Raw genomic sequence first — 27301 nt, 5'->3', positions numbered from 1 at the left:
AAAAATTTATTTGCAAAAGAAAAGAAAGTGCTGTTGCTTATGTTTTCATCTATAGGACTAAATCCCTAATAGTGGCTGACCCTCCTAAAGGAATTGAAATGAGGGAGATTTTCCCCTGTAGTGACATTGTTAAAACTATGTTCCTCCTCCTTCTTTCATAGCATATTTCTATCTTTAAGACAGATAAGTGGTAGAAGTTTTATAAGTAAAACTACAATAGAGGGATGATATTCTGCTCCAAATGTATTTAATGTAGATAATATTTAAAGAAAGTGAAATTATTTTCCTTTTTAAAGTACTTATACAGAAGAGTTCATTTTACAAATTAAACCCTCAACATTTTTAAAATATATTTTATTTTTCCCAATTACATGTAAAAATAATTAACATTCATTTTTATAAAATTTTGAGTTCCAAATTCTATCTCCTTCCCTCCCCTCCCCTGTCCCTGAGACTGTAAGCAATTTGATATAGGTTAGACATGTGTGTTTATGTATTGCTGAATAGTCTTTCACAGTTGATCATCCCATAATATTGCTATTTCTGTGTACAATGTTCTTCTGTTCTGCTTATTTCAATCTGCATCAGTTCGTGTAGGTCTTTCCATTCCTTTCTGAAATCATCCTGTTCGTCATTTCTTAGAGCACAATAGTATTCCATCACCGTCATATATACCACAATTTGCTCAGCCTTTCCCCAGTGTATAGGCATCCCCTCAATTTCCAATTATTTGCCACCACAAAACGGCTTGCTACAAATATTTTTGTTACAAGTAGGTCCTTTCCCCACTTTTTTTTTTCTCCCTCATAAGTTAAAAAAGATGTATTTGTCATGTAACTAGCAAAGTGGTAGGTAAAACTGAAATTCTCTGAAGTTTCAGATTTAGAGAAACACATTTAAAAGATTACACTAAATTGTATTGTCTCGCTTTGGCAGATTTTAATCTAGGAAATTCTAGAAGTGTTTTAGAATCAGGGAAGCAAAGTCTCCTTCGAGGCTGTCCTGAGAATGAAGCAGGCTCCAGCATACCCAAGAGAAGACATCCAGGAACCAGGTCGGGGACTCAAAATGTGCTGAGTACATGAGCACCAGGACACAGAGAGACTTGCTAAAAAATACAGCCCCCACTCTGAGTGCCTTCTCCTTCCCTCGGGGGAAGGGGCTCCTTGGATTCCTTCCCCTTCCCTGAAAAGGGAGAATGTCGGGACCCCAGAGTGAATGCCTGTCTAATAATGACCCAGCAGCCCTTTGGGACTCCCTCAAGCCCGTCCTCTCCTTGGTCACCTGGTGGTACTCCCTCCTTCAGATCCCCTTGGCTGTTTGGCCCCTGCCTATTTAAGTGCTTTGTTCCCCACTTCCCGTGCCAGATGCTGAGTGACAGCAGACCTCTGATCACCGGACCTTCCCCATCGCAGACACTGCGATAAGCATGGCTGTGCCAGTCCTAAGGACCCCGTGCCCGGCCCCGATCCTGCACCCCTCTTCGGCACGAAGCAGCTCCAGCAGCCTGATGCTTGGCCCTGCTCCTGGCTCTGAGCCCTGTGCCCTGGGAAGGGGGGGATGATGTGGGTTGCCATGTAGACGAGTTGCTATGAGGATAAAGATGGAGAGATTCTATCACCAAGGCCAATCGGCACAGGCAGCGTCTAAGCTGGGAGGGAGGGAAGGACAGATGCAAGTCTCCAAAGTCAGGAAAAGAGGCGTCCCACTCCCCGCCGAGTGTCCGAGCAGTCAAAGGAACGTGGGAGCACTGACTAGCTGATCGGGCTGGGGCACAGATGGGGTGCTTGAGATTTCCAGTGATGAAAAAACTCCTTCCCTCCACCTTTGGATCTGGTGAGGCAGCGTGAGGGTCCTTGCTTAATGAAGGACTCCAACCAACAAGCTAAGGCTTGCTTCTGGGCTTGCTCCTCTCCCCTAGAACACTAACCCTAGTCTCAGGCCCCCTCTTCACTCCTCCCTGGATGTGCCACCTGGAATAGGCAGTGAAGCTGCCCTCTCCATGCCGCTGGGGCATCTTCCCGCCCGGGCACACAGCCTCGGTGCCCTTCCAGGTCCTGCATGCTGGACCGCTCTGGGCCCCCTGCTCCTGCCCAGCCCTCGTCCCCCAGGACTCTAAATCGCTGTGCTGACACAACAAGGACTCCTTGTGATTTTCCACATTGGATTTCCCATTCGGGGCTTAGTCTCCATCTTTGAGGAGAAGCTGCTTTGGGGAACTTGGCTGTTCTTCTTTCTGCTGCTCCTCCCATCGGTCACATCATATATTAGGAAATACTCACATGAGGAAGTTTCGGAAGTGAAATAAGGGAAAGGAGGCTGTTTGTCAGAAAACGTTTGAGTGAAAAGAGAAAAAAGCAGAACCAGAATTGGTTTACCGTCATCAGAAAAGGTATTGTCATCATGGGTCCATGAACAGAAAAAGGAAAGGGGGGAGGGGCATCTAGGTGGCTCAGTGGATTGAGAGCCAGACCTAGAGATGGGAGGTCCTGGATTCAAATCTGGCCTCAGACATTAGCTTTGAGCCCCTGGACAAGTCACTTAACCCCCATTGCCTAGCCTTCACAGCTCTTCTGCCTTAGAACCAATACACAGTATTGATTCTAAGATGAAAGGTGAGGGTTTAAAAATAAAAAAAGGAAAGGGAATAAGTTCAGTAAACATTTCAAGTCTAGCACTAAGACATCATATATTTAGAGAAGAGGTATTCCAATTATCAGAACATTCGAAACTCTGCCAAATGCAAAATAACTAATGATTTCTTGGTTGCTACATTTGCCCCTTTAGAGTTAATATTGTTATGGCTGAGCTCTTACTGGCTGTGAGCTCCAATTTCATTTACTCACAGCACCCATTAACTGAAAGAGAGATGCTTACTCTGAAAAATACAGTTGGGCCCCCATATCTGTGGGGATCTGCTCCATGACCCATCTTGGATCCCTGAAACTTGGAGGTAACCAAGCCCCGTCTACATGTGTTCTCTCTCCCATCTCCTGCTCCTTAGAAGGGGTCCTCCTTGGCTTCCCCCAACAAAAAGTAAAAGTTGAAGCAGAAGAGACTGCGGCTGGGCAGGGCTGACGCTGCTCTGCTTCCTGTTTAGAGGGAGGATCTTAGAGGGCTTCTGGTTGACCTCAGATGACCAAAACTGAGGAAAGCAAAACCCCGGAGGAGGGGGCCCTACTGTTTCCCCCCAACACGTCAGGGACACTCTTTCCTGTCCCGCCCCAGCCTCGACAGAACACAGGTCTGATCAGATTGCTGGCTGAAGGCGACGTCTCTGCCTGGATGAGGTCTCAGCTGTGGCTGGACAGGGTCCAAAAGGGCCTTCCTGAAGGTCACACCTAGCTTCTAGGGGCACCGATGCGTGCAGGATGCAAAACCTGCCTATTGCCATGCCAGGACACTGCTCTCCCGTGAACTAAAATAAAAGTACAAACATCAAGGCAGGCCAAGAACTCGGGCCTTTATTCAGAGGACCAGCGGTCTAGGGGGATAAAGTGTCAACTTGAATAGAAACTGGGGCTGTAACTAAGGATCCCTGCAGGCTGCAGATGGACTTACTTTTAAAATGTGACATTATCTCTGTTTTTGTTTCTATTTATTTTGTTAAATATTTCCCGATTATACTTTAATCTGGTTAGGGCCACAACGCTGGCCCGCTGGCTTTGTCCATGTCTCTCACTGGAGGAAGAGCAGCCAAAGAGAAAATGTCAAGGCCTTTTGGAATCTTTGACAGCCGGTCAGAGTCTCCTGTTCACCATAAAGGTAGCCAACTGGAACCAGTTATAGAATGTCTAAACATGCCTCTTCCACGTAGGCTGATGCTCTCTGCACATACTCCAGTCCCCATTATACTGGAGAGCATTCTGAAAACTTTAAAGTATTAAATATAAACTTTTTATTATTCTATTTTAAAACTGCTCCTTATTTTATCATTATTACATTTAAAAATTATTTGTGTGGTAGTCTGATTTCTTTGGGGCCTAGCCTAAGGATATTTCCAGCCCTGCACACAGAAACTGACTCTTCTCTAATTATCTGAAGGATAGGAGAGCATAGAGGATTTCTCTCCCCTGGCAGGTACTTGGGGAAATCAATGAATGAAAAAAATTTATTAGGGCTTACTATAGCATGTGCCAAGTACTGTGCTAAGCACTTGGATAAAATACAAAAAGCAAGACAGTCCCTGGCTTCAAGCAGTTTACATTCAATTTTTTTTATTAAAAAAATTTTTTTTTCACTTAAAAATCTATTCTTTTCCTCCCACTTTCCCCATTGGAGAAGAAAAAGGAAAAGCAAACCCTTGTAACAAATATGGACAGCCTAGGGCAACTAGGTGGTACAGGCCTGGAGTCAGGAGGACCTGGGAACAAATCTGGCCTTAGACACTTTCTAGTGGTGTGATCCTGAGCAAGTCACTTCACCCCACTTGCCTAGTCCTTTCCTCTCTGCCTTAAGAATTGTTAAGACAGAAAATAAGGGTTTAAAACAAAATAAAAGATGAACAGTGAAGCAAAACAAAATCCTTTACTGGCAATGTCCAAGCGGCTCACCTCCTTCCCCCTTGGGAGGTGGGCAGCACTTCATCGGGGGTCCTTTGGCATGGTGGTTGGCCATTCCGTTGCTCAAGAGTTCTTCAAAGTTCTTTGTATTTACAATGTTGTTCCTGTTTCTGGAAAGAGCTCACACTCACAAGGGAAGACAAGACGCCCACGGGAGTGCTGGGCAGGGAGAGGCGTTTGGCCTGGGAGGTCCTCGGGGCGTGGTGGGTGAAATCAAAGGGCCATTGATTAACACACCTTTTCCAGGCTTATAGTGATGATTCAAGGACTGTTCCCAGAACAAGACTTGGAAGGGATGTGGGGGGGTAGCGGGGGTAGCATGGCGTGAGGATGCCAAGAGAGCAACAGCAGTGTGGTTCTGGGCTGGACCCCAGAGAGCGAGCATTCCTCCACCCGAAGCTCAGAAGTGTGGTGGCGTCTGGAGAGGGCCAGAGGACAGAAGCAGCGGGATCTCCGAGTCCGGAGCTGTCTCCACCCTCCCCCGGTTCTGAGCAGGACATCTGGGAAGAAAGGGAAGCCCGTTGAGTTGTCATCTTGGCCTTTGTAGGGAAGGAGAGTCTTCCATCACCTGAATGGTTTTCTTAAACTATAAGTCATGGCAGCTACTCATAGTCATGGTCTCTGTAGGGACGGATCTTCTCCATCTTCTTCAAGGTTCGCTTGGGTTGCTCATCAAGACTCTCATAGTCATGGTCACTGGCGGGAAGGCCGGCCTCCCTCTTCTTGATGGTTCGCTCGAGTTCCTCATCAGCATTCTCATAGTCATGGTCAGAATCACTTGCAAATGTGCTCGGCCCTGTACCGGCCCAAAGAAGGTGAATCATCAAAGGATTAGGAATTTCTGAAGGCTTGGGGCTTTCAGACAAGTGACTTCTACCTCATTCCCAGCCCCTGACCACCACTTCTGCCTTGTCTCCCTACCCTAGCTCACCCCCTCCAGGCCTCTCTGGCTCAATATCCACTCCATCTGCTCGTCTCACTTCTTCCTCTTTGCCATCTTCCTATCAAACAACTTAAAACAGGGAAAATCTCCCTCTCCACCCCCCGCCCTTGGCCTCTTCGTCTCCCTCAATTGAATGCTTCTGTCCCACTATGGTCCACTGCACTGTGGGGTAAGGAGCAAGTCTCCAGCTCGCTGTCAGCCCACATGCCCACTCCTGGCTCAGGGGGCTCTGGCGCTTACCTACTCGCCTCCCCTCCTTTCCCCTAACAAGCCAGGATGGAATGCGGAGTTTAGGATTCCTCCAGCTTCCTGGGGATCCCTCAGGGAGGGCATCATGCAGCTGCGCCCCAGGGGAGTCACTAGTGGCTTACCTGGAGTCTTCTTGAGGGGCTTCTGAACTTTGCAAGGTCTGAGCTTTGTGCTATGCAGGGCTGAGCAGTTCCCAGAGGGCTGTGGCAAGGATAAGGCTGAGGTGTTTTTGGAGGGGCTTTCAGGCTGCTGCACTGAAGCCCTTTTTTCTGGTTTTGGGGGCTGGTTAGGCTGTGGGTGGGAAAGAAGAGCTACCAAAATCAGTCTTTGTCCAACAAACCAGGCAAAAGGTCTAATAAAAAGTAGGTGAGCAGGATTAATTAAATCCTGCTTAATTAAATTAATATAATATGCTAATCAATTAAATTAATTAATTAAAAATTAAATCCTGATTAATTAAAATCAGGTAATAAAGCCTATCAAAAATATGAAAATCTAGGGGGCAGAGTTCAAGAAAATAAAAAGTGGGTCTGTCTGCCAGAAAGCTGCTGGGGTTTTACTGATGTAAGACAGATTTTGGGGGAAAGTGATAAAAAGGTGGAGTGGAGTCAGGGCCAGGTTCCTTAAGTCTGTGCTCCGAGGTCTCTTGCTGGATACCCAAAACTAGGGGCTCAAAGAATGAGAGGAAGAGAAAAAAAAATACCAGGGAGAATGCCCTTAGGAAAGTCCCAACACTTCATTTGCTTGATCTTGAGTCCACTCACTCAGTGTTCAACCATTTGGCTTTTGCTCAACATTTCTTTCAAAGTGCTCGATCCAAAGGGAGTGATGATCAGCTAGTCACCAAATCCAAAGGCCTTTCTTTTCCAGCTGTCATTCTTGCCTCCTCAGCTCCATTTGACACTGTTGACCCTCCCTCCTTTTGGGTTCCTCCCCTCTCCTCGGATACTGGTTCTTGCCTTCTCCTGGTTCTCTCCCTGCCTCTTTGGCCCTTTCTTTTCGGTCTTCATCACCTTTGTATTCCACCCCTTAAAAGTGGTCCTCTGCCCCCAGGCTCTACCCTTGGCCCTTTCTTTTCTTCCTCTGCTCTTCCTACCTTGGTGATCTATTCCAAGGCTTCAGCCATCCACCAGGAGAACCAAATGAGGATCACCAGCACCAAACTCTTCCCTGAACAAACTTGACATGTCCAAAATAGAATTTTGTCTTTCCCTGAGAACCCTTCCCTCTTCCCAACTTCCCTTTTACTATGCAGGATACTGCCAGGTCCTAGCCACCAGGCTTGTGACCTCTCTTTCATCCTCTCCTCTTCACTTGCACGTATCCCTTGGGTATCAAATCTTGTCATTCTATCATTATCAGTCTTTTTTTCACCCCTCTGCTGGCTAAAATCCTTTACCTTCTCCTCCCTTCAACATATCAGACCCTGCTTTGGCACAGGCTCTCAGATACTCACCTTGGCCAAGCTGCTGCACTTCTGCTTGGCTTTGGGGGGTCTGGGTGGAGGGGCCTGGCCACTGCAGGCCTGCAAGGTCCGAAGTTTGTAATAGAAGGCATCTGTCAGTTCTTCCACGGTGGAGACTGTCAGTGGTTCTCCTGGCTCTCCAGGTGGCTTGTTGGCCACTACCACAGTCAAGTCTAGCCATCTGGGGGGGATCTCAAAGCACATTCTGGGGTCAGTGGCTAGGCTGATGACCAGGAAGGGCTCTGTGATCTTCTCCTCCAGCTGTAGGCCAGGAAAGGAGAGCAGTGGGTCCTCCCAGAGGGAGGGGTCCTTGCTCAAGACCTTGACCTCACAGGGCAGGGGGACCTGGGTTATGAGGCTGTCCAGTCTGTAGCGTCTCCCATCGTTCTTCTCCTCCACAAAGTCACAAGAGAAATAGAGAGGCAACAGAAGCTGCTCCTTTTCCTCTCTCTGTTCTTCGTCTTCATCTTCCTCTACCTCAGTCAATTCACTAAGCCTATTGCAGACTAGAACTTCCCCATCAGGGCCCCCATCCCTCCCCAACACCTCTAGTCGGTCACCTCTGAAAAGGGAAGGGGAGGCAGAGTCATCCTCCTCAGCCTCCCAGTCTTGTGTGGCCACTACATGGAGGGGAAAGCCAGGCTGCAAAGCAGTCAGGAGATCAAAAGCTGTGTGGAATTCTCTGGGTCGACGCCTCAGTTTTCCCTGGTAGGCTCCTGAGATGAAGAAGTGTCGAGGGGCCTTCCGACTCTTACTGGAGGCGAGTATCCGCCATGATGGGGAGGCTGGACCATGGATTGTGAGCTCCTGACCCTTCTTCAGGGACCTATAAAAAATAGGGGGTCCATCGGGAACCTCTAGGATCTCTACCCGCATTGGAAAGGGGCCCCCCTGGGCCAAGACTTCACTTAGCAGCAATGGCGTGATGAAATGTTGATGAAGATGTTCTGAGGAAGTAGTGATGTCCTTCACATCCACCTCCAGGGTAGAGGGGATCTTCACTATGTTTCTACGCACTGTGGAGGGAGGTTAGGGTCAGACCTTAAGCTCTGGTAATACTACCCTTTCCAACAAGCCCAAGAAGTAACTATCCTCTCTTTTCCCATCCCAGCCAAGCCCTATCCAAGGAAACGCATTCCAAAAAGGCCCAGGATCTCAAGTCATTCTTCCCTTTCCCATTTTTCAAAAGAAATGGCCCCAAAATGCAGAACCATTGTATGTAGGCGTTAGAAGGATCCTTAGAAGGCCCGTGAGTCCTCCCATCTCATTTTACAGAGGGAGACACTGAGGTCTTGAGAAGGGAAGAAATTTACCCAAAGACAGTTTCCAGGGGAGAGTGCAAACCAATTTGGTTATAACAAATAACACAGTGAGAGCTGGAAGGAATATTAAAAGTCTTCTACTCCAAATCCCTCATTTTACAAATATGGAAACAGGTCCAAAAGCACACCCCTAGTCTTACAACTTAGTTTTGCATGGAGTCCTCAGGCTGCAAATTCCATGCCCTGTATCCCAAGTGGGGCCAATGGGCTTAATGCTCTCTTGGGTATCAGTTTCCTCCTACCTAGGACTGTGATCATTAAACCCAGCTGCTGTGTCAGCAGCCCTCTTGCCCTAATGGGGCTGTCCAGGATCCAGAACCCTATGGAAATGAGAGGCCTGTTCAGGTTCCAGACCCCCACATTGTTTCTCTACCACTTCTTGGAGGTAGATCTGGGGAGGGAAAGAAGTTTTAGGCATATCTGGTCTCTTGGTCACCCCACCCAATTTGAGACTCCTCCAGGACCTTCTTCCAGACTCACTGTGGTTTGCAAAACTCTTCTTCACAACTACTTTATGAGGAAGGAGAGGACAGCATTACTTTCCTCATTTACATAAGACTTGCAGTGATGAAGCAATCTGGCCATGGTAGATAGAGCGCTGGGACTGGAATGGGAAAGACCCGAGTTCAAAGCCACCCTCCTAGCTGTGTGAGCCTGAGCAAGTCACTTTGTCTCTACCTCAGTTTCCTTAGCTGTAAAATAGGAATAATAATAGTATCTACTTCCCATATGAAGTATGGGAATGAAGAAGATAATATTTGTAAAGTGCTTACCACAGTGCCTGGCACATAGTTTATTTCTTTCTGTCCACTATATATTTGTGGACATATTCAAGTTTATCAGTGCTACCTAGAACTGAAAATAACTGTCTAGATGTGAGAATACCAGATCAGGAGACAGTGAGCCTTTTCTTCCTTCCTTTCTGCTGGGAAGTCTAACATAGCATGGCATGATTTTAGCTGCCATGTTACCCAGCTGACAGCCCAAGTTTTCAGCTCACTGGACGCCCTATACCTTTTTGGCATAAACTCTAGCAACTGTCACTCTCTGCCTGTGCAGTTGGAACTTTAACCCCAAAGGTAAGACTTTCCATTTATACCTGTTAAGCTTCATTTTGAGGGCTTTAGCTCTTGGTCCCATCCTGTTGAGTCTTTCATTTTGACTCCCACCTGGTTCAGTGTATACTATTATCCCACATTCTTTACCAGGCATGTACTGCCCTCTGTCCAGTGACTCACTGGGCCTTGTGTCCTGTGGCTAGATATCCATATCCAGGGACACCAGACCTTTGGCTCTGCCAGCAGGCCTGATGCCCCTCCAGTATTTTCTCACATCCCTTGCGGTCCTTCAGCCTCCTTCAGGAATTAGTAGGAAGTAAAGAATGCTGGATTGTTTTGGCATTGGCTTAAGGTAAAAATAATTAGAAAGGGACATCTTGTTCCAGAGTGGATAAGCTATAGAATTCATTAAAAAAATACAAGAGAATTTACTTTGGGGTCATTCACTTCCATATTCCCATTAAACTAAGCTATGAAGGCAGGGACTGTCTTTTGCCTCTTTCTGTATCCCCAAGGCTTAGCATGGTGCCTGACACATAGAAGGTACTTAATATCTGTTTATTGATCAAGTGATTGTTTCCTATTTATCTTGTACAAAGATTGCTATATATGCATATAGCAATCTTTATTTATATATATGTACATATATATATATATAAAAATATAATCATATATATATATATGTTGGTAGAGTTTCATTTCCACCATGGTGGTTAGGGTTAGGGCTAAGAGGCAAAGAGGCTGATTTCTGAGGATCGAACAACTCTGAGGCAACATGTCACCAAAGAATGGGGCATGGAGGGGAAAGGCCAGGAGGAGGTGGGAGGCATGGCATAGTGGGGGCTCCTTCAGCATTCAGAATCAGCTCTCCTCCCCTGGTGTCTTTGGTGCAGTGAGGAAGACTATTTCTAGGTCTCTGTCATTCTATGACTAAGCTAATACTTCTCCCACAGAAGCCTGTTCCAGAATCAGAAAAGCAAGTGATGAAATTGTGACCAGGCCTAGTGCTACCATCTAACTTAGACCAGCTGAGCTTACAATTCCCATCCCTAGAAGGGAGGAGATGGTGCCCACCAATAGGCATCTTGTATGTTTTTTGGGTTTCAGTATGCCTTCCACCACTTACTATCTGAGTATTCACAGTTAAATAACTTCTCTGTGGGCCTTGGTTTCCTTCCCTTAAAATCTATTCTCAGGGGCAGCAGGGTGGCTCAGTGAATGGAGAATCAGGCCTACAGATGGGAGATTCTGAGTTCAAATCTGACCTCAGACATTTCCAAGTTATGTGACCTTGGGCAAGTCACTTCACTCCCATTACCTAGTGTGTAAATGGAATTTTGTACCTCAGGAGTACATTCCCCAGAATTCCTTTCTTCTCTCTCCCACGTTTCATCCTCACATTTTGTTCATAAATTGGCTATAGTCTCGCCTTTTTGCTCTCTCTTCTTCCAAGTTGATGGCTGGGAAAGCTGGTTTTACTCTAGTTTTTATTTTCCTTTACTTCAAGTTAATATTAATGAATCTTGTAAAATATAATACTTGGAGTAATTGTATATTAATTTTTAAGCTTACACTAATCCTTACCACCCTTTTGCCTTGGAACTAATGTACAGTACTGATTCTAAGACAGAAGGTTAAGGGTTTTAAAAAAATGTATTCTAGAGCTTTGGAAGAGATCACACAGAGGGCTCATGGGATGAGAATAGCCTTTTCCACCCGCTACACTTTCTCTCAATGCCTCTTCTCCAGGATTGTCCACCCAGCCAAAAAGGTCCCTGGAACTCACAGTTCATGATGGCTTCAACCTCATACTGGGGTTGGAGGACCAAAGAGTGCCAGTGGAGTTTGGGGCAGATGAGGGGTTGGTCCAGGAGAACAGGGTCCTGCAGTGCCTGAAGTAATGTCTGTGGGAAGACAGGTCCCCAGCTGTAAAAAGTCCCTTGCAGAGACAGAGGTAGGTATATGGTAAACTTGTGGGTTCCTGAGTCCATCACACAGCAGGCATGGTGGATACCCTGGTACATCTCCACAGCCATCAGCATGAGGGGCTGATGTCTGGGCACTACTCTGCCCTTGATTTTGATGTCATGCATCGAGCTGAAGCAGAGAGGTAGTGCCTCAGACCTTCTGGTGGCAGCAGATAACAACTCGTCCAGGGTACCATGGAGGTGAGGGTCAATAGTCGAGCTGAAGTAACCTGTGGAAAAGGCAGCAGAACATGGTTGTGTCAGTTGATGTTGTCTCAGAGTTCTAAACACTGGGGTTTAGCTTGTAAAAAGAATTTGAAAAAAAGTGGAAGCCAAGGTATGTAATAGCATCTGAATACAGGAACACAGCACAGTCCAATTAAACTTATATCGGAAATGCTAGAGCTCAGAAGTAGAGGCTGGGGAGGCAAGCTAATGTTAACTAAACGGGAAGGCTGAGGTCTGGGATTTTTGGGGGGCAATGTTGGGTGAATAGGGAGGGTAAAAAAAAGAACAGAAATGCCGCTCTGGGTAGATGAGATGATGATAACTAACATCAGAGAGGAGATGGGTCTCTCTTGTTCTCATTTCACTCCTGTTCTCTCTACAAAGAAAAATAGCCTTTGTTCTGGAGATGACAGGAGGAGGTCATAAGAGACACACTAGCTGCCCTTGGTAAATTCAGGTCACCTGGCTTCAACTGACTCTATTCTTAGGTACAGAAAGAATGAGTGAATGGGGCTGCTGAGTCACTGTCCATTTGATCTGAGAGATCTTGGAAAGTGGAAGAGGCACTGCAAGATTGGAGCAAGGCAAACACTGTCCTGACTTTCAACAAAAAAAAAAAAAAGAGAGAGAATAGTCTAAAAATGGCAGACCTATGTCTTCAACTCTTGGGGGGAAAAGTCTGGAATAAATTATTAAAGAGTTGGCTGGTGTAATGCAAGATTTCTTGCATTTGCAATATTACCCTAGGCAATCCTATCAGTTAGCAGAATGGAACTCTGGCCTGGCAGGTGCCATCCCAGGTGCTAACTGACAGTTGGTCTGTGATTATATAAGGCCCTGCAAACGCAACCTCGGGTTCAGATTTCCTTGACCTTACCCAGACACCCAACTACCCCTGATCTTCCCCTTGGGGACCCCAGAAGGGATTGAAGGGAGGTGGGTTGTGGAATGTGGGCAGGATTTAGTTTAGTGTAGCCTAGTGATTTAGAGATACCTCTAGAACAACTTAACATCATCATCTGTTTAGCTGGTGGGACAAATAACATCAAGCCAGAGTCTAGTTATTTCTGCCTGAGGGCTGGTGCCCTCAGCCTGACTAGGTCTTCCAGGTCCATTGCCAACACCTGGCAGCTGCCCCTAGCAACAGCTTAACAAGACCTTAAAACCTCTTACCCTAGTTTCCCCTTTCCAGTTTAAATAAATCCCTTAGCCTACATCTGTGAGTTCCTGTGATTCTTTTAACATCACCAAGGCTAAGGGGACTAGGGAGAGGAGAGAATATTGAGGAATTGAGATTACTGTGAAGTGGAAGCTCCATTGTAGCCAGGAAGTAGAGTCCCATTCCCTGCTGGGTTCTGCTCTCACCCAAAAGGAAGACAGTTACTTCAGCAGGGAGGGGCCACCCACTCAACACCTTAAAGGAGCCTACAGCTGGCAGTGGAGATTCACTGAGCATCTCAGCTGAGGTTGCTCATCTCTATTATCAATTAACTCCAAAATCTCCTGCTAGTTTAGTTATTGGCTCCCAGGCCACTTTTATCATCATCATATTATCTATTACACTGGTGAACATCCAGAAAGGGAAGCAATGACCACAGAGGGCCAGTGTGACCTCTTTAAGAATAGTTTGTGCCAAAGGTCACTGTCCTTTTTGACAGCATTGCTGGAACATTAGGCGAGAAGGAATGATTTTCACCTAGATTTTTAGCAAAGCTTTTGGTAATTTTAGTAATTATTCTTATGGAGATGGAGAAATGTGGATTAGACAATTATATCACCAGACAAAGTCATAACTAGCTGGATGGCCAGATTCAAAGTATAGTAGTTGATAGTTCAATGTCAATGTGGCAAGACTCCAGTGGAGTGCTCCAAGGCTCTGCAGTTAGCCCTGTGTTATTTAACATTTTTATAGCATCTTGCTTAAAGGTACTGATTGAAGAACTGCTCATTATCAATATTATCATCATCATCATCATAGTTAGCACTGTTACAGCACCTACTATGTGTCAGGTTCTTTTCTAACTCATTTATTTATTTATTTATTTGTTTTTTTCCCTTTTATTAACTATTTTTTAATTGATTAAGAAAAATTTTCCATGGTTACATGATTCATGTTCTTTCCCTCCCCTCCTCCCACCTCCTCCTATAACCAATGCGCAATTCCACTGGTTTTACATGTGTCATTGATCAAGACCTATTTCCATAATATTTGCACTAGGGGGATCATTTAGAGTCTACATCCCCAATCATATCCCCATCAACCCATATGATCAAGCAGTTGTTTTTCTTCTGTGTTTCTGCTCCCACAGTTCCTTCTCTGGATGTGGATGGTGTTCTAACTCATTTATAAATATTATCTCACTTGATCTTCATGACAACCCTGGGAGGGAGGTGCCATTATGATCCCCATTTTACAGTTAAGGAAACTGAGGCAAACAGAGGTTAAGTGATTTGTCCTCACACAGATAGTAATTGCTGAGGTTGGATTTGAACTCAGGTATTTTTGACTCCAGACCCAGTTGTCAATCCACTGTGCCAACTAGCTGCCTCTCATCAAAAATGCAGGTGACAATGTTGGGAGCTAATGGTCAAGCTACAAAAAGACACCAACAAGCTAGACTATTGGGCTGAACTGAATAAGATGAAATTAGATAGAGATAAATGTAGTCTTGATGTGAGTAGAAAAAATCAATTTCCTTGGGCAAGTTACTGAATGAATCCTGTTTGCCTCAGTTTCTTCATCTGTAAAATGAACTGGAGAAGGAAAGATACTCCAGTATCTTTGTGAAGACCCCAAATGAAAGGACCAAGACCAGGGGAGAGAGGTTGAAAGGGGGCTAATTTAGGTTTGATGTCAAGAAAAATTGAACAACAATCAGAGCTGCCTAGAAGCAGGACAGGCTGCCAAGAAGGTGGTGGATTCTCCGTCCTGCAGATCTCCAAGCAGAGATGGGATGACTGTTTGTCTGGCAGGTTCTAATGGTGATTCCTTTATTCTGGGAGGTGGGCTACATGGCTGCTGAGGTAGCTCTCAGTTCTCCAATTCTAAGGTTTTGTGACCCTGAGCCTTGCCAGGACAGAAGAGCCAGCAGATCTAACCTGTCCTTACATAGCTAACTCAGATGCCAAGCTTTTAGATGCCTTTAGACACCTGGCTGAGGAACATGGAAAAAAGTATTTGTGATGCTAGGAATGTGTCCATGTAGCCGGGGGCATGTAACCCACCCAGGCGTGGGTTTGTGAGAGAAGCAATTTAAATATGGAATATTGAGTAACACTGTGCATTCGTTAGGCATCAGTTCCTACTACGTACAGCGGTGGGTGCTGGTCATCACAGACAAAAATGAAACTATGCCTGCTCTCAAGATGCAGAGGAGGAAGGACTGGAAGGAAGCTAGAAGAAACTACTATCCTACTAGAGATAGACAACATGTTTGCAGATGGGTAAATTTGGTATTCAAAATTCTACTACATTTTTGCATACTATAACATATCCCCCCCAAATACTACTCTTATGTGTGCAAAAAAGTAATTATATAGTAGTGCTGGGGATGGGAACTGACAGCTGAGGGACTCAAGGAAGGTATCTGTAAAGTGGTGGCATGGGAAGTGAGCACTGAAGGGAGGATTGTAAGAGATACAGGTGAAAGGGAGAATGTTCCAAATATGGAGGACAATCTATGCAGAGGGAAAGAATGCTGTATGTGGGGAACGATAAATAAGCCAGTAGGGCTGGAAAGTAAGGAAAGTTATATGTAATCAATTTGGAAAGAGGGGATGGATCCAGACTCTTAGTGGTCTTAACTGCCAAATAGAGGAGTTTATACTTTACCCCAAAGTAAATGGGAAACACTGATGTTTATTTTTCTTTCTTTTTTTTTTTTTAAATCCTTACCTTCTGTCTTAGAATCAATACTGCAAACTGGTTCCTAGACAGAAGAGTGGTAAGGGCTAGTCAATAGGGTCTTTGTGACTTGCCCAAGGATTACATAGCCAAGAAGTGTCTAAGGCCAGAACTAAACACAAGACTCCTGTCTCTCCATCCACCAAGCTACATATCAGTCCCAAACACTGAGGTTTCCTAAGCAAGGAAATAATGTGGTCAGATCTTTACTTTAGGAATACTGATTTGATAGCTGTTTGGGGGAATAGTTTGAAGAGACCGTAAAATTAGGCAAATAGGGGACCTCAACATTTCCTGCTGAGAAACTAAAGCTAAACATAAAATAAATAAGAAACAAGTTAAGGAGATAAATAGAATTTTAGGAAAGTTAGATGTGGTAGATTGCTGGAGAAAACTGAATGGGAGCAAAAAAGAATATACCTTTATCTCAGCTGCACATGACACTTTCACAAAAATATGACCATGTATGGACCAAAGTGTAATAAAAATTACATTTAATAAAGAGCCTTCAAAGCATAGATTTAAAATTAATTGGAAATTAAGTAACCTAATCCTAAAGAATGAGTGGGTCAAAGAACAAACCACAGAAACAATACATAATTTCATTAATGGCAATGACAACAATAAGACAACATACAAAAAATAACAAAACAGAGAGGTACTTAGGAGAAAATTTATATGTCTAAATGCTTGCAACAAAAAAAGAAAAAGTGAGAAAAGGCAAATCAATGAATCGGGGGGTACAATTTTAAAAACTAGAAAAAAAGCAAATTTAAAATCCCCAATTAAACCCCAAAATAGAAATCCTGAAAACCAAAGGAAGGACTAACAAAATTGAAAGTAAAAACAAAAAATATCCCCTTAATAAATAAAAGTAGGAGCTGATTTTATGGAAAAACTCTTAATAAAATATATAAAGCACTGATTTATTTTATTTTATTTTATTTATTTATTTTTTAAACCCTTGTACTTTCAGTGTATTGTCTCATAGGTGGAAGAGTGGTAAGGGTGGGCAATGGGGGTCAAGTGACTTGCCCAGGGTCACACAGCTGGGAAGTGGCTGAGGCTGGGTTTGAACCTAGGACCTCCTGTCTCTAGGCCTGACTCTCACTCCACTGAGCTACCCAGCTGCCCCCTTAATTTTATTTTTTAAAGAAAGATGAAAACCAAATTACCAATATCAAAAATGAGGAGTGAATGTGCCACCAATGAAAAGGTAATCAAAGCAATTATTAGCAGCTGTTTTGCTAATAATAATAATCAGCTAATAAGGCTGATAATCTAAGTGAAATGGATGAAAATTTACAAAAATATAAATTGACCAGAAGAGGAAAAAGAGTAGAAAATAGAAAAGGAACTTTCTTAGAAAAAAGAAATTGAACAAGTCATAAATAAGCTTCATAAGGAAAAATCCCCAGGACCAGATGGATTTACAAGTGAATTCTACCAAAGAATAATTAATTCCAAAAACCATATAAACTTATATAAATTAATTTTAATAATGTATAAATTGGAACAATTAGCAGAAAAGGAGTCCTACCAAATTGCTTTTACAACACAAATATGGCTCTGATATCTAAACCAAGAAGATAGACAGAGATAGAGACATACAGATATATACCACAAAGATCATATGCCAAGACTTGATGGATTTATACCAAGAATGCAGGGTTAGTACATTAGAAATTATCAGCAAAATTCATCACATCAATTAAAAAAAAAAAAATCATATGATTATATCACTAGATGCAGAAAAAAACTTTTGACAAAATACAATATTTATTCCTATTTAAAAAACACTAGGGGGCAGCTGGGTAGCTCAGTGGACTGAGAGCCAAGTCTAGAGACGGGAGGTCCTGGGTTCAAATCTGACCTCAGACACTTCCCAGCTGTGTGACCCTGGGCAAGTCGACCCCCATTGCCTACCCTTACCACTCTTCTGCCTTGGAGCCAATACACAGTATTGATTCTAAGACAGAAGGTAAGGGTTTAAAAAAAAAAAAAACCACACTAGATGTAAAATTTATATTGGATTTCTTGGGGAGTGGGGAGGAGAATTTGGCTCAAACTTTTAAAAAATGAAGATAGAGAATTGTTTTTGTTTTAATGTCACTGAGGAAAAAATCAAATATTAAATAAAAAATTCAAAAACACTAAAAAGCATAGGAATAAACAAAGCTTTCTTTAAAATAAGTACTATCTATCTAAAACCATCAGCAAGCAATATATTACCTGAAATGATAAGGATAAGCTAGAGCAGTGGTTCCCAAACTTTTTTGGCCTACCACCCCCTTTCCAGAAAAAATATTACTTTGTGCCCCTGGAAATTAATTTTTTAAATTTTAATAGCAATTAATAGGAAAGATAAATGCACCTGTGGCCATCACCACTTTGGGAATCACTGAGCTAGAGGATAAGGATAATGGAGGATAAGCTAGAAGACTTCCCAAAAAGATCAGGGTGAAGCAATGATGTCCATTATCAACACTATTATTCAATATTATACTAGAAATGTTGGCTATTGCAATAAGACAAGAAAAAGAAACTGAAAGAATTAGAACAAGCAATGTGGAAACAATACAATAACCCTTTGCAGATAATATGATTATATACTTAGAGAATCCTAAAGAATCAACTAAAAACATTTTACAGCAAGTTTCTTTGATAAAGGCTTCATTTCTCAAATATATAAAGAACTGAGTCGAATTTATAAAAATAAAAGCCATTGTCCAATTGATAAGTGGTCAAAGGATATGAACAGGCAGTTCTCAGAAGAAGAAATCAAAGCTACAATAGTTAAATGAAAAAATGCTCTAAATCACTATTGATTAGAGAAATGTAAATTAAAAAACAACTCTGAGGTACTATGTCACGCCTATGAAATTGGCTAATATGATAGAAAAGAAAAATGACAAATGCTGGAAGGGATGTGGAAAACTAGAAACACTGAGGCACTGCTGGTGAACTGATTCAACCATTTTGGAGAACAATTTGGAATTATGCCTAAAAGTTTATAAAACTGCATATCCTTTGACTCAGCAATACTACTCTCAGCTCTGTATCCCAAAGAGATAAAAAAAAAAAAAGAAAAAACTTTTTGTACAGAAATATTTATAATAGTCCTTTTTTTGTGGTGATAAGAAATCATGGGAATGTCCATCAACTGGGAAATGGCTGAACAAGTTGTGGTATATGATTGTGATGGAACAGTTTAAGTCGGGGGAGGCTACTGTGCATGCTACAGCTTCTTGGAGTCACAGGTGAGAGATGGGTGAAAGGTGGACAGCAAAGATGGATGAGTAGTCCAGAAAAGGGGTTGGCAAGCCCTCCCACCAGAGGTGCTAGTCTTCTTTGAACCCCACTTCCTGTCTCCGATGCTTAAGTAGCTGGGTGACCCTAGTCAAGTCACTTAGCCACTGTCTGTCTTAGTTTCCTCATCTGTAAAATGGGGGTAATAACAGTACTTACCTTCCAAGGTTATTGTGAGGATCAAGTGAGATAACATTTGTAAAGTGCTTTGTAAACCTTAAAGAGCTATATAAATTCTAGTTATTATTGCTATTAACCATTATTATTATTGCTTTCAGCAATATGGGTCAGACTCCCCAACCAAAAGGAGAGCTGAGGCCATTTAGTGTAGCAATCCAGGTATACATTAATCTTGATATTATTTTAAGAGTGCTCAAAAATTGACTCTTGTACTGCTCCTGATTGATTTCTGTAAGCTTGAGTTAAATTGAACCTTAACCTTGCCAAATTCCTAGCCCTTTCCTAAGGCTACACTCTGGAAGACTGGTCAGTTAACTCGGTCTCCTTATTTTACCTAAAACAACAAATGAACATAAGTATCAAACAACTGGAGATGCCTTAGGCCATATGAACTCCTGATCTAGGCAATGTCTTAGAATCGGGCAGTTTGTATCTCATGATGATTACCTCATAATGTTAATGTATCAGACCACTTGGCTCTTCCCTTCCCCCTATTCTGTTGTAACCCCAATAAAAGAGCAGTATGTCAGCTAAGGATTAAGCTCTGAACCATCTAAGCTCTTGACCACCAGAGTTCCTAACCATGGAAGCTCTTTTCCACCAGAGCTTGCTCACTGTCTGACTACCTTATGCCAGAACTTTCTTTGTGTGTCTTTATTCTCACCTTATGTTCTCTCTCCAGTAGTCCTTAACCCGTAACCCATTTTCACTCGGTCCCTGGTTCCCCTTTCTGAGTGTCCTACCCACTAGGAATCTTTGTGGAGTTGGTGGACAGCTTCATTTAGAAACATCTTTGCATCCTCCCATACCTAGCAGGTGCTTAATAGCAAGTGTTTAATAAATCTGGAACTGATTTCAGGCATTTATCTATGTATGCATGATGTATGTGTACATATAAATATAAGAATGTGGGTATAGGCTAGGATTCATTGCAGGATTCATTAATGTTTTTCAGGGTCCTAAAGCCCTTTGCAAGGTTGGTAAAGCCTGGGGACCCCATCTCAGAATAACATTATTAAATACAAAAAATAAAATTCATAGAATTTTACAAAAGAAATCCATTATACTGTAATACAGTTAACAAAAATGTTTTTAAACACATACAAGTCTACAGACTCTCTAGGTTAAGAACCCTTGATTTAGGTGATTGAGAAGAAGGAGTTGGGGAATAGGAAGGAGAGAGAGTTTTCTGGTTCACCTGGAAAGTCAGGAGGGATCTCAGTGATATGGCCTGTTTCAGTGTTTTCACAGATCACCTTCTTGAGATTAATCCAGATGATTTTTATGAGGTCTCCAGTGGATAAACAGCACTCATTCCCAGAGATTTCATAGATGGAACCTATGGAAATAAATGTAGTGACAAAATATTAATAACAACTTATTTTTTTAAAAAACTCTTACCTTCTGTTTTAGAATTGATTCTGAGTATCAATCCCAAGGCAGAACAGCAATAAGAGTGGTAAGAATTAGGGTTAAGTGACTTGTTCAGGGTCACTAGGAATTATGTGAGGCCAGATTTGAAACCAGGACTGGCACACTATTCAATGAGCCAACTAGCTGCCCCAACAACTTACATTTAAAGGATGTCTTGAGGCTTACAAAGTTATTTAAATATGGTATGTCGTTTGATCCATACAATAGCCTTGGTGAGGCAAGTAGTAAGACTATCATCACCCCATTTGTATAGTTAAAGAACCTGAAGGCCAAAAAGTTATACTAAGCAGCCCAAGGTTATACAGATAGTTATCGGAAGAAATAGTATTGATTCTGATTCCAAGTCCAACCTTCCTTCTGCCTATCTAACATTGTCCAGTTTATCCCCATTCAGTTGGATCCTGAGTCCCAGTCAGCCCCTACCCTTAACTCAATTCCTGCAGCTTTAATTGACCATCTCCCTCCTGCGCCCAGCCACCTAAACAAGAGCTACTGAATAGGTCTTGTGCCCTCCAATTTGTGTCCAACTTGGTTTGACTGGAAAAAAGAAAAAACAAAACATACCTGACACTCTCTATATATGCTCTTAATCTCCAAAAGGAATTAAAAGGTTAAGGGGATGTAAGGAGTCAAAACAGTCCAAGGAACAAAAACAACCATTCAATTTTAACCCAAAATTTGACTAAAGAAGCTTGAGAAGTAAAAGAAATGGGTGGTGGGAAAAACCCTAAAACAGGATGATTTGGAAAATAGCAGATCGTATGTAAGGTTAAGAAGTTCAATACATCCAAAACACAAGGTTCAGATAAGAGAGAAACTGAAACCTGAGGCAGCAGTAACATAATGAACAACCAAATGGTTTCGTCAAGGGAGGTAAGAAATTAGTTTTTTTAAAAATTTGGGAAATAGAAGTTCAGTCATTTTCAGTCATGTCTGACTCTTCATGACCCCATTTGACGTTTTCTTGGCAAAGATCCTAGAGTGGTTTCCCATCTCCTTCTCCAGATCATTTTCCAGATAAGAAAACTGAGGCAAACAAGGTTAAGTGACTGAACCAGGGTCACATAGCTAGTGTGTGTCTGAGGCTGGATTTGAACTCATGAAAATGAGTCTTCTTGTTTCAAAGCCTAACACTCTAACTACTTGTGCCACCTAGGTTTCCCTGGAAATAGCAGTCAGAGAAAATTCCTAATTATTGGCTCACTTCCTTCATATTGGCTCAGAAATTACTATTAACAAATATGTGAAGTGCCTGGAGTCGATCCCAATAATGAATCTGAGAGCAGCAATGCAAAATGCAAAGGGATTTTATTGTCTTAGCTTAAGCTAAGGGTCTCACATTGAAAGGCTGATGTGGGACTCCAAGCTGTGCCAAGCTGAGTTTTTAAAGGATAGTAGGCAGCAGCGGACAGGATAGGGGGATGTGTGCAAGGTAGGAGTTCCTGTAGATAAGGCTATTTTATCATGCAAGGGTTAGGATCTGGAGACCAAAGGTCTGCAGGTTTGAAATTCCTGTAAACAAGCCTGTTTCACTATAATGTTATATAGAGGTCTGGATTTTTAATTCTGACCCTCTAGGTTCCACATATGTTGCTAACTTCCTCTTAGGATATCTCACACACATACATATACACACACACACACACACACACACATATAAATAAAATAAGAACACCAGTGACTCCTCCATCTATGGGACTATTACATGTTTTGATACTTAATGCAAAACATTCAAAGCTCATTAACACTAAAAAAAATTATAAACATACAAAAAAACTTATTGGCTGTGGAACAAAAAAAAAGTTTGCCAGGAAGTCCCAAAGGTATAAAGAACAACGTATTATTGATTAGTAATTATAAAATAAGCTGTCTAGAAGTTCCATAATGTTTAGGTTGCCTTTGTTAATTATCACAAAGCTTTTAATTCAGTTCTACAGTTATGGTTTATTCATATTCTGCAAATATACAAAAAAAGGCCCAAGTTTTAGTTTTAAGGTTTTTTTAATGGGCATACCCATTTGATGTCCATGCAAAAGACTGTTGTCTTCTTAAAACATATCACCAACACAATAATGTCAAAAACAGATATTATAAAATGTGGTATTTTTCAGGGAGACAGTTTAAACTCATTATGGTTTGTCCTCGTCTTAAGTCCAATATTAAGTTCATTAAGTCCCAAATAGAATTAAGTATGACTCCCAAATTAAGGAGGAAATTGAAAACCCCAAAATCTTGTTAATTCATTACTTGAAAAAGATTAATGATTTCAAGTCTCTCTAAAAGCCACATTAGACAACTTCATCTTGTGGAGTCTTTCACTAACAATAATAACATGTCATTTGGATTTTTAAGTGTAAAACTTTTTAACATACACCAAAGAAAGACACCTGTACATCCCATTAAACCAAAGGAGGAATAACTATAAATATCTTAATCTCTTCTAGGCAATACACATTTGGCGGCATCTGATAAGAGTTTCTAGCATCCTAAAATCAAAACTGAATGGGGAAAACGCATTTAAAACAACATCTATTCAATACCAGCTTTCATGTACACTTTTAGATCTAGAAAATGAACTCTGTCAGATTTGCAAAATACCCTAACTAAAACTTATATAACATTAACATGGAAGTAAGGCAGTTATGAAAAGATGAACACTTCTTCATCAAAAAAGAAGATGATGGATACAAATCCCCTCCTTACCCCGCCTCCACGAGCTCTTTTTTAAACCTTTACCTTCTTAGGATTCATACTTAATTAGTATCAGTTCCAAGGCACAAGAGTGGTAAGGATTAGGCAATGAGGGTGAAGTGATTTGCCCATGATCACACAAGCTAGGAAGTGTCTGAGGCCACATTTGAACGCAGAACCTCCAAATTCCAGACCTTTTTCTCTATCTACTATGCCATCTAGCTGCCCCTCCACCTTCATCATTGATTTCCTTGCTATTCCTCTCACAACACAATCCTAGGTATTTTCACTGGTTTTTGCCTGATACCTGAAGCTCTCTCCTTCATGTCCATAGCTAAACCTTCACTACTCTAACATCCTTTCAAGCTATAATCCTAGATCTCTCCTTCCTTTATAGCCAAACTCTTGGGAAAAGTTATTTACACTCAATGCTTCCATTTTCTCATGTTCCACTCACTTTTCAACTCTGACACTCGGACTTCCTACTCTATCTCTTAACTGAAACTATTCTTTTTTCCATTTGTTTTTTGGTTTTGCATCAACTAGATTTCTTCCTTTGTTTTTTCCCCTTCACTCTTTCAGTGTCATCTCATAATAATTTTAAAAGGAAGAGAAAAAAATTCAGCAAGACGGGTCAATCCTCCCTTATTCTCCCCATCCCCAAACTGCCATTATACTTTCCTAGGCCCTGAACTTTTCTGAGGAGATCTCATATTTCTTTTTCTTTGGGTCATTAGTTCTCTCAAATGTCGCAATATGAAGTTTTAATTATTTTATGATTGTTCTTTTTTTTTACATTGCTGTAATTATTGAGTATATTATTTTCTTGGCTTTTCTTACTTTATTCTGCATCAGTTTAATGTAATGTAGGCATTAGGTTAAGCACTCCAAATGCAAATACAAGCAGAAAGATAGTCCCTGCTCTCAAGGAGCTTACATTCTAATGGAGGAAGACAACATATAAAAAGAAGCTGAAAATCAAGGTGAGCAATATCTGTTTAGAGGCATGGCAGAGGTCTGGCGGGTCAGGAAGGGAGCATGAAAAGGAATGAAGACATGGCTGGCCTGGCCATTTTCCTTAAAATGGAGGTTTTGGAAAAGCCAACCAGAGGAACATGCTTCAGGGGTAAAGTATTCAAAGTCCAGGGCAGAGTAAACTTCCAGGATGATGAGGTTTGGGGACAAGGCAGAATTAAATTGTACCACAATGCATTTAGCCATTCCCCATTGGATGGCCATCTACTTCATTCAAAATTGTTCATTTCAAAGTTACTAACAATCTCCTAAATGCCAAATCCAATGGCCTTTTTTTCTGATCTTATCCTTCTTCATCTCTTTAGAGTATCTGAACATGTGGACCACTTTCTCTGCCTGGTTAGCGTCTTCTTGTTTTTCATGATTACTCTTTATGGCCTATCTGTGGCATGCTCCTGGGCTCAGTTCTTGGATCTCTTCTCTTCTAGAAATACATTATTCTCTCAGTGACCTCATCAACTCTCCCGAGTTCTAATATCATCCCTATGCAAATGACTCTGAAAAATGTATATCCAAAGGTCATTTCTTTCCTAAGCTATGGTCTCCCATCCCCAGCAGCTTGCTAGACATCCTTCCCTGTATGTACCACAGACAAGAATCTAGAATTTGAGATGTTAAAGACGGCCCTCATCGTTTCCCCTTTCAAGCTATCTCATTTTCTAACTTCCCTATTTCTGCACAGGGTGTCATTATCTTCTCAGTCTACATCTGCAACCCGGAATCATCATCCTTAACTCATCATTTTCTCTCACTTCTCACATCCTCCTATCAGTGGCCAAGTTTTACCAGTTTTACCTGAATGGCGTCTCATTCTGTCCCTTTCTCTCCATCCTAGTACTTCATCGCCAATCACGGAATGAACTATTGCAACTATCTCCTAATTAGACTTCCTATCTCAAACTGCTCTCTGTCAGTCAGTCAATAAATATTTATTAAGCAGGATTCTATGTGCCAGATACCATTCTAAGCATTTGGAGTACAAAGAAAGGCAAAAGAGTATCAGCCCTCAAAGATGTTCACAATCTAATGAGGGAAATAACAATTAAACAAGTAAGTACAAATAAGCTATATGCAAAATAAGTAGAAAATAATTAAAAGAGGGAGGGTATTAGAATGAAGAGGGGCTGGAAAATACTTCCTGTGGAAGATGCGATTTTAGTTGGGGCTTTAAGAGAAATCGGGAGACAGCTGTGAGGCAGGAGAATACTCAAGGAATGGGGGATAGCCAGAAAAAATGCCCAGAGCCTGGAGATGGAGTATTTTGTTCAAGGAACAGCCAGGAGGTCAGTGCCACTGGATCAAAGAGTCTATCCTGGGGGTGTAAAGTGTAAGAAGTCTGGAAAGGCAGAAAGGGACTTGGTTATGGGAGACTTGTGTACTTGGTTGGCAGGGAAGGAGGAGCCCCTGGGGGTGGGAGGTGAGTCAGGGGGGTTGTATATGGCACAATTGGACCTATGCTTTGGAAAATCACTTTGGTGGTTGAATAGAGTAGGCAATCCACCACCAGCTATTACAGTAGGTCCAAGGGTGAGGGGATGAGGGCCTGCACCAGAAAGAGAGAGACAGAGACAGAGAGAGAAAGATGGGGAGAGAGAGAGAGTAGGGGCAGAGTAAGGAAAGAGAGGAAGGAGAGAGGGGGGGAGAGAGGAGGTGGATAGAGGGGGAGGGAAGATAGGTAAGAGAGAGAGAGAGAGAGATAAAAAAAGAGAGTCAGAGACAAAAAAACAAGAGACAGAGACAGAGAATTAAATAAATTTATTTGAGGAAGTCAATATCTGAACATTGGATATAATCTATTCACTATCAGTCTAGCAATATGCTACTGTAATTGATCTGTGAGTATTTAAACAGTTTTCAAAAGAAACTTCATATAGAACAAGGCTTTTACCAGGATGATCCTGAATAAGTCTCCTCATGGCTTGTATAAAGACTTTCTTTTTGTTAATGACTTTCATTGGGCAAATGCCTAGTAGTGGACTCACTGGGTCAAAGGCTATGGACATTTTAAGTCTTTATTTGCATAATTCCACATTTGCTTTCCAAAATATTTGGAAACTTCAATTCTATCAACAATGCAGTAATGTGCCAGTCTTCCCCACAACCACTCCAACATTGACTATTGCCATTTTCTATTATCTTTGCAACCTCTTCTCCCCATCTTGACTCTTTAGTGAACCAATTCAACTCTCCATTGTCCTCCTCTCTTGAATCCTTAACCCTGATCATTTTGTCTCCTAAAAGGCTCAAAACCTGCTAGTATGAACCTCACAATGGGATTAACCCTAATCTGGAGTTTTGAGGGATGCTGCCTTGAGAGGAAGGCAGGGAACTTTCATCCTCTCAGTACTACCTTCTCATGAGAGCTGCTCTGTGCAGGAGGCAAGGAAGCCAGGGTTCTCCTCTCTCTGGAACTAAGGAGCAGAGGTGATGGGGTACACATTGGGTGAATGATAAATATGCCCATCAAGCAGAGGTCCCATGTGAGGTCTGGGTTATCACACTTACTCTGAAAATATACTCCGGAGCATATCTTCACAATTCGGGGGAGGGAGGCTGGATCCAGGGAACGGATATAATCCTGGAGGGCCACAGGTTCCATGGTCCTGGGCCTCTGGAGTTGCACCTTCAGTCAGTATCTGTTTTAGCTGAGTTCTCAGGCATAAATCTCCTTCCGGTTTCAACCACAGCCTGGTTCAGCCTGTTACTAGAGTCGCAGCCCTAGAGGTAGTATCCTGGGAGGGGCCTGGCTTAATTTGGAAGGACCTCTCTCAACCCCAACCCCCTAGGCCTCCACGCCCACATCTTCCTTCCCCTATCAGAGTCACTAGCCCTCCCCCTAAGCCCACTGAGTTGCCAACAACCCTTTTCATGGATTAGGGAAACATTCTGAGGGACCCTAAACACAAAGAGCTTCTGATACAACAGAGGAAAATGGCCTCCATATTGGGAGAAAG

General features: G+C 42.4%; 1 protein-coding gene across 1 annotated transcript; it reads right to left on the bottom strand.

The window, feature by feature from the left end:
* Nucleotides 1-4388: 4388 nt before the first annotated feature.
* On the bottom strand, nt 4389-26946 carry THEMIS2 (thymocyte selection associated family member 2). The gene is made up of 6 exons (XM_044667936.1): nt 26853-26946; nt 20386-20526; nt 11386-11796; nt 7211-8235; nt 5877-6045; nt 4389-5358 (listed from the first exon to the last, which is right to left on the bottom strand). Exons 1-6 carry the CDS (start codon nt 26944-26946, stop codon nt 5165-5167), a joined length of 2034 nt encoding a protein of 677 aa, XP_044523871.1. The 3' UTR covers nt 4389-5164.
* Between the last annotated feature and the right edge of the window lie 355 nt (nt 26947-27301).

This window comes from Gracilinanus agilis, chromosome 3 (assembly GCF_016433145.1).
Source record: "Gracilinanus agilis isolate LMUSP501 chromosome 3, AgileGrace, whole genome shotgun sequence".
Classification (NCBI taxonomy): domain Eukaryota; kingdom Metazoa; phylum Chordata; class Mammalia; order Didelphimorphia; family Didelphidae; genus Gracilinanus; species Gracilinanus agilis.
The sequence above is the reverse complement of the archived record's forward strand: the minus strand, read 5'-3'. Positions and strand labels throughout refer to the sequence as shown.

Bases quoted from the DNA above. Each gene is read 5' to 3' on its own strand.
- THEMIS2 (XM_044667936.1), bottom strand. From the start codon at position 26,946: ATGGAACCTGTGGCCCTCCAGGATTATATCCGTTCCCTGGATCCAGCC. The intron at 11,797-20,385 runs GTGAACCAGAAA...CCTTTTCCACAG, and splicing joins GATCCCTCCTGACTTTCCAG to GTTACTTCAGCTCGACTATT. The intron at 6,046-7,210 runs GTGAGTATCTGA...TCCCACCCACAG, and splicing joins AGTGCAGCAGCTTGGCCAAG to CCTAACCAGCCCCCAAAACC.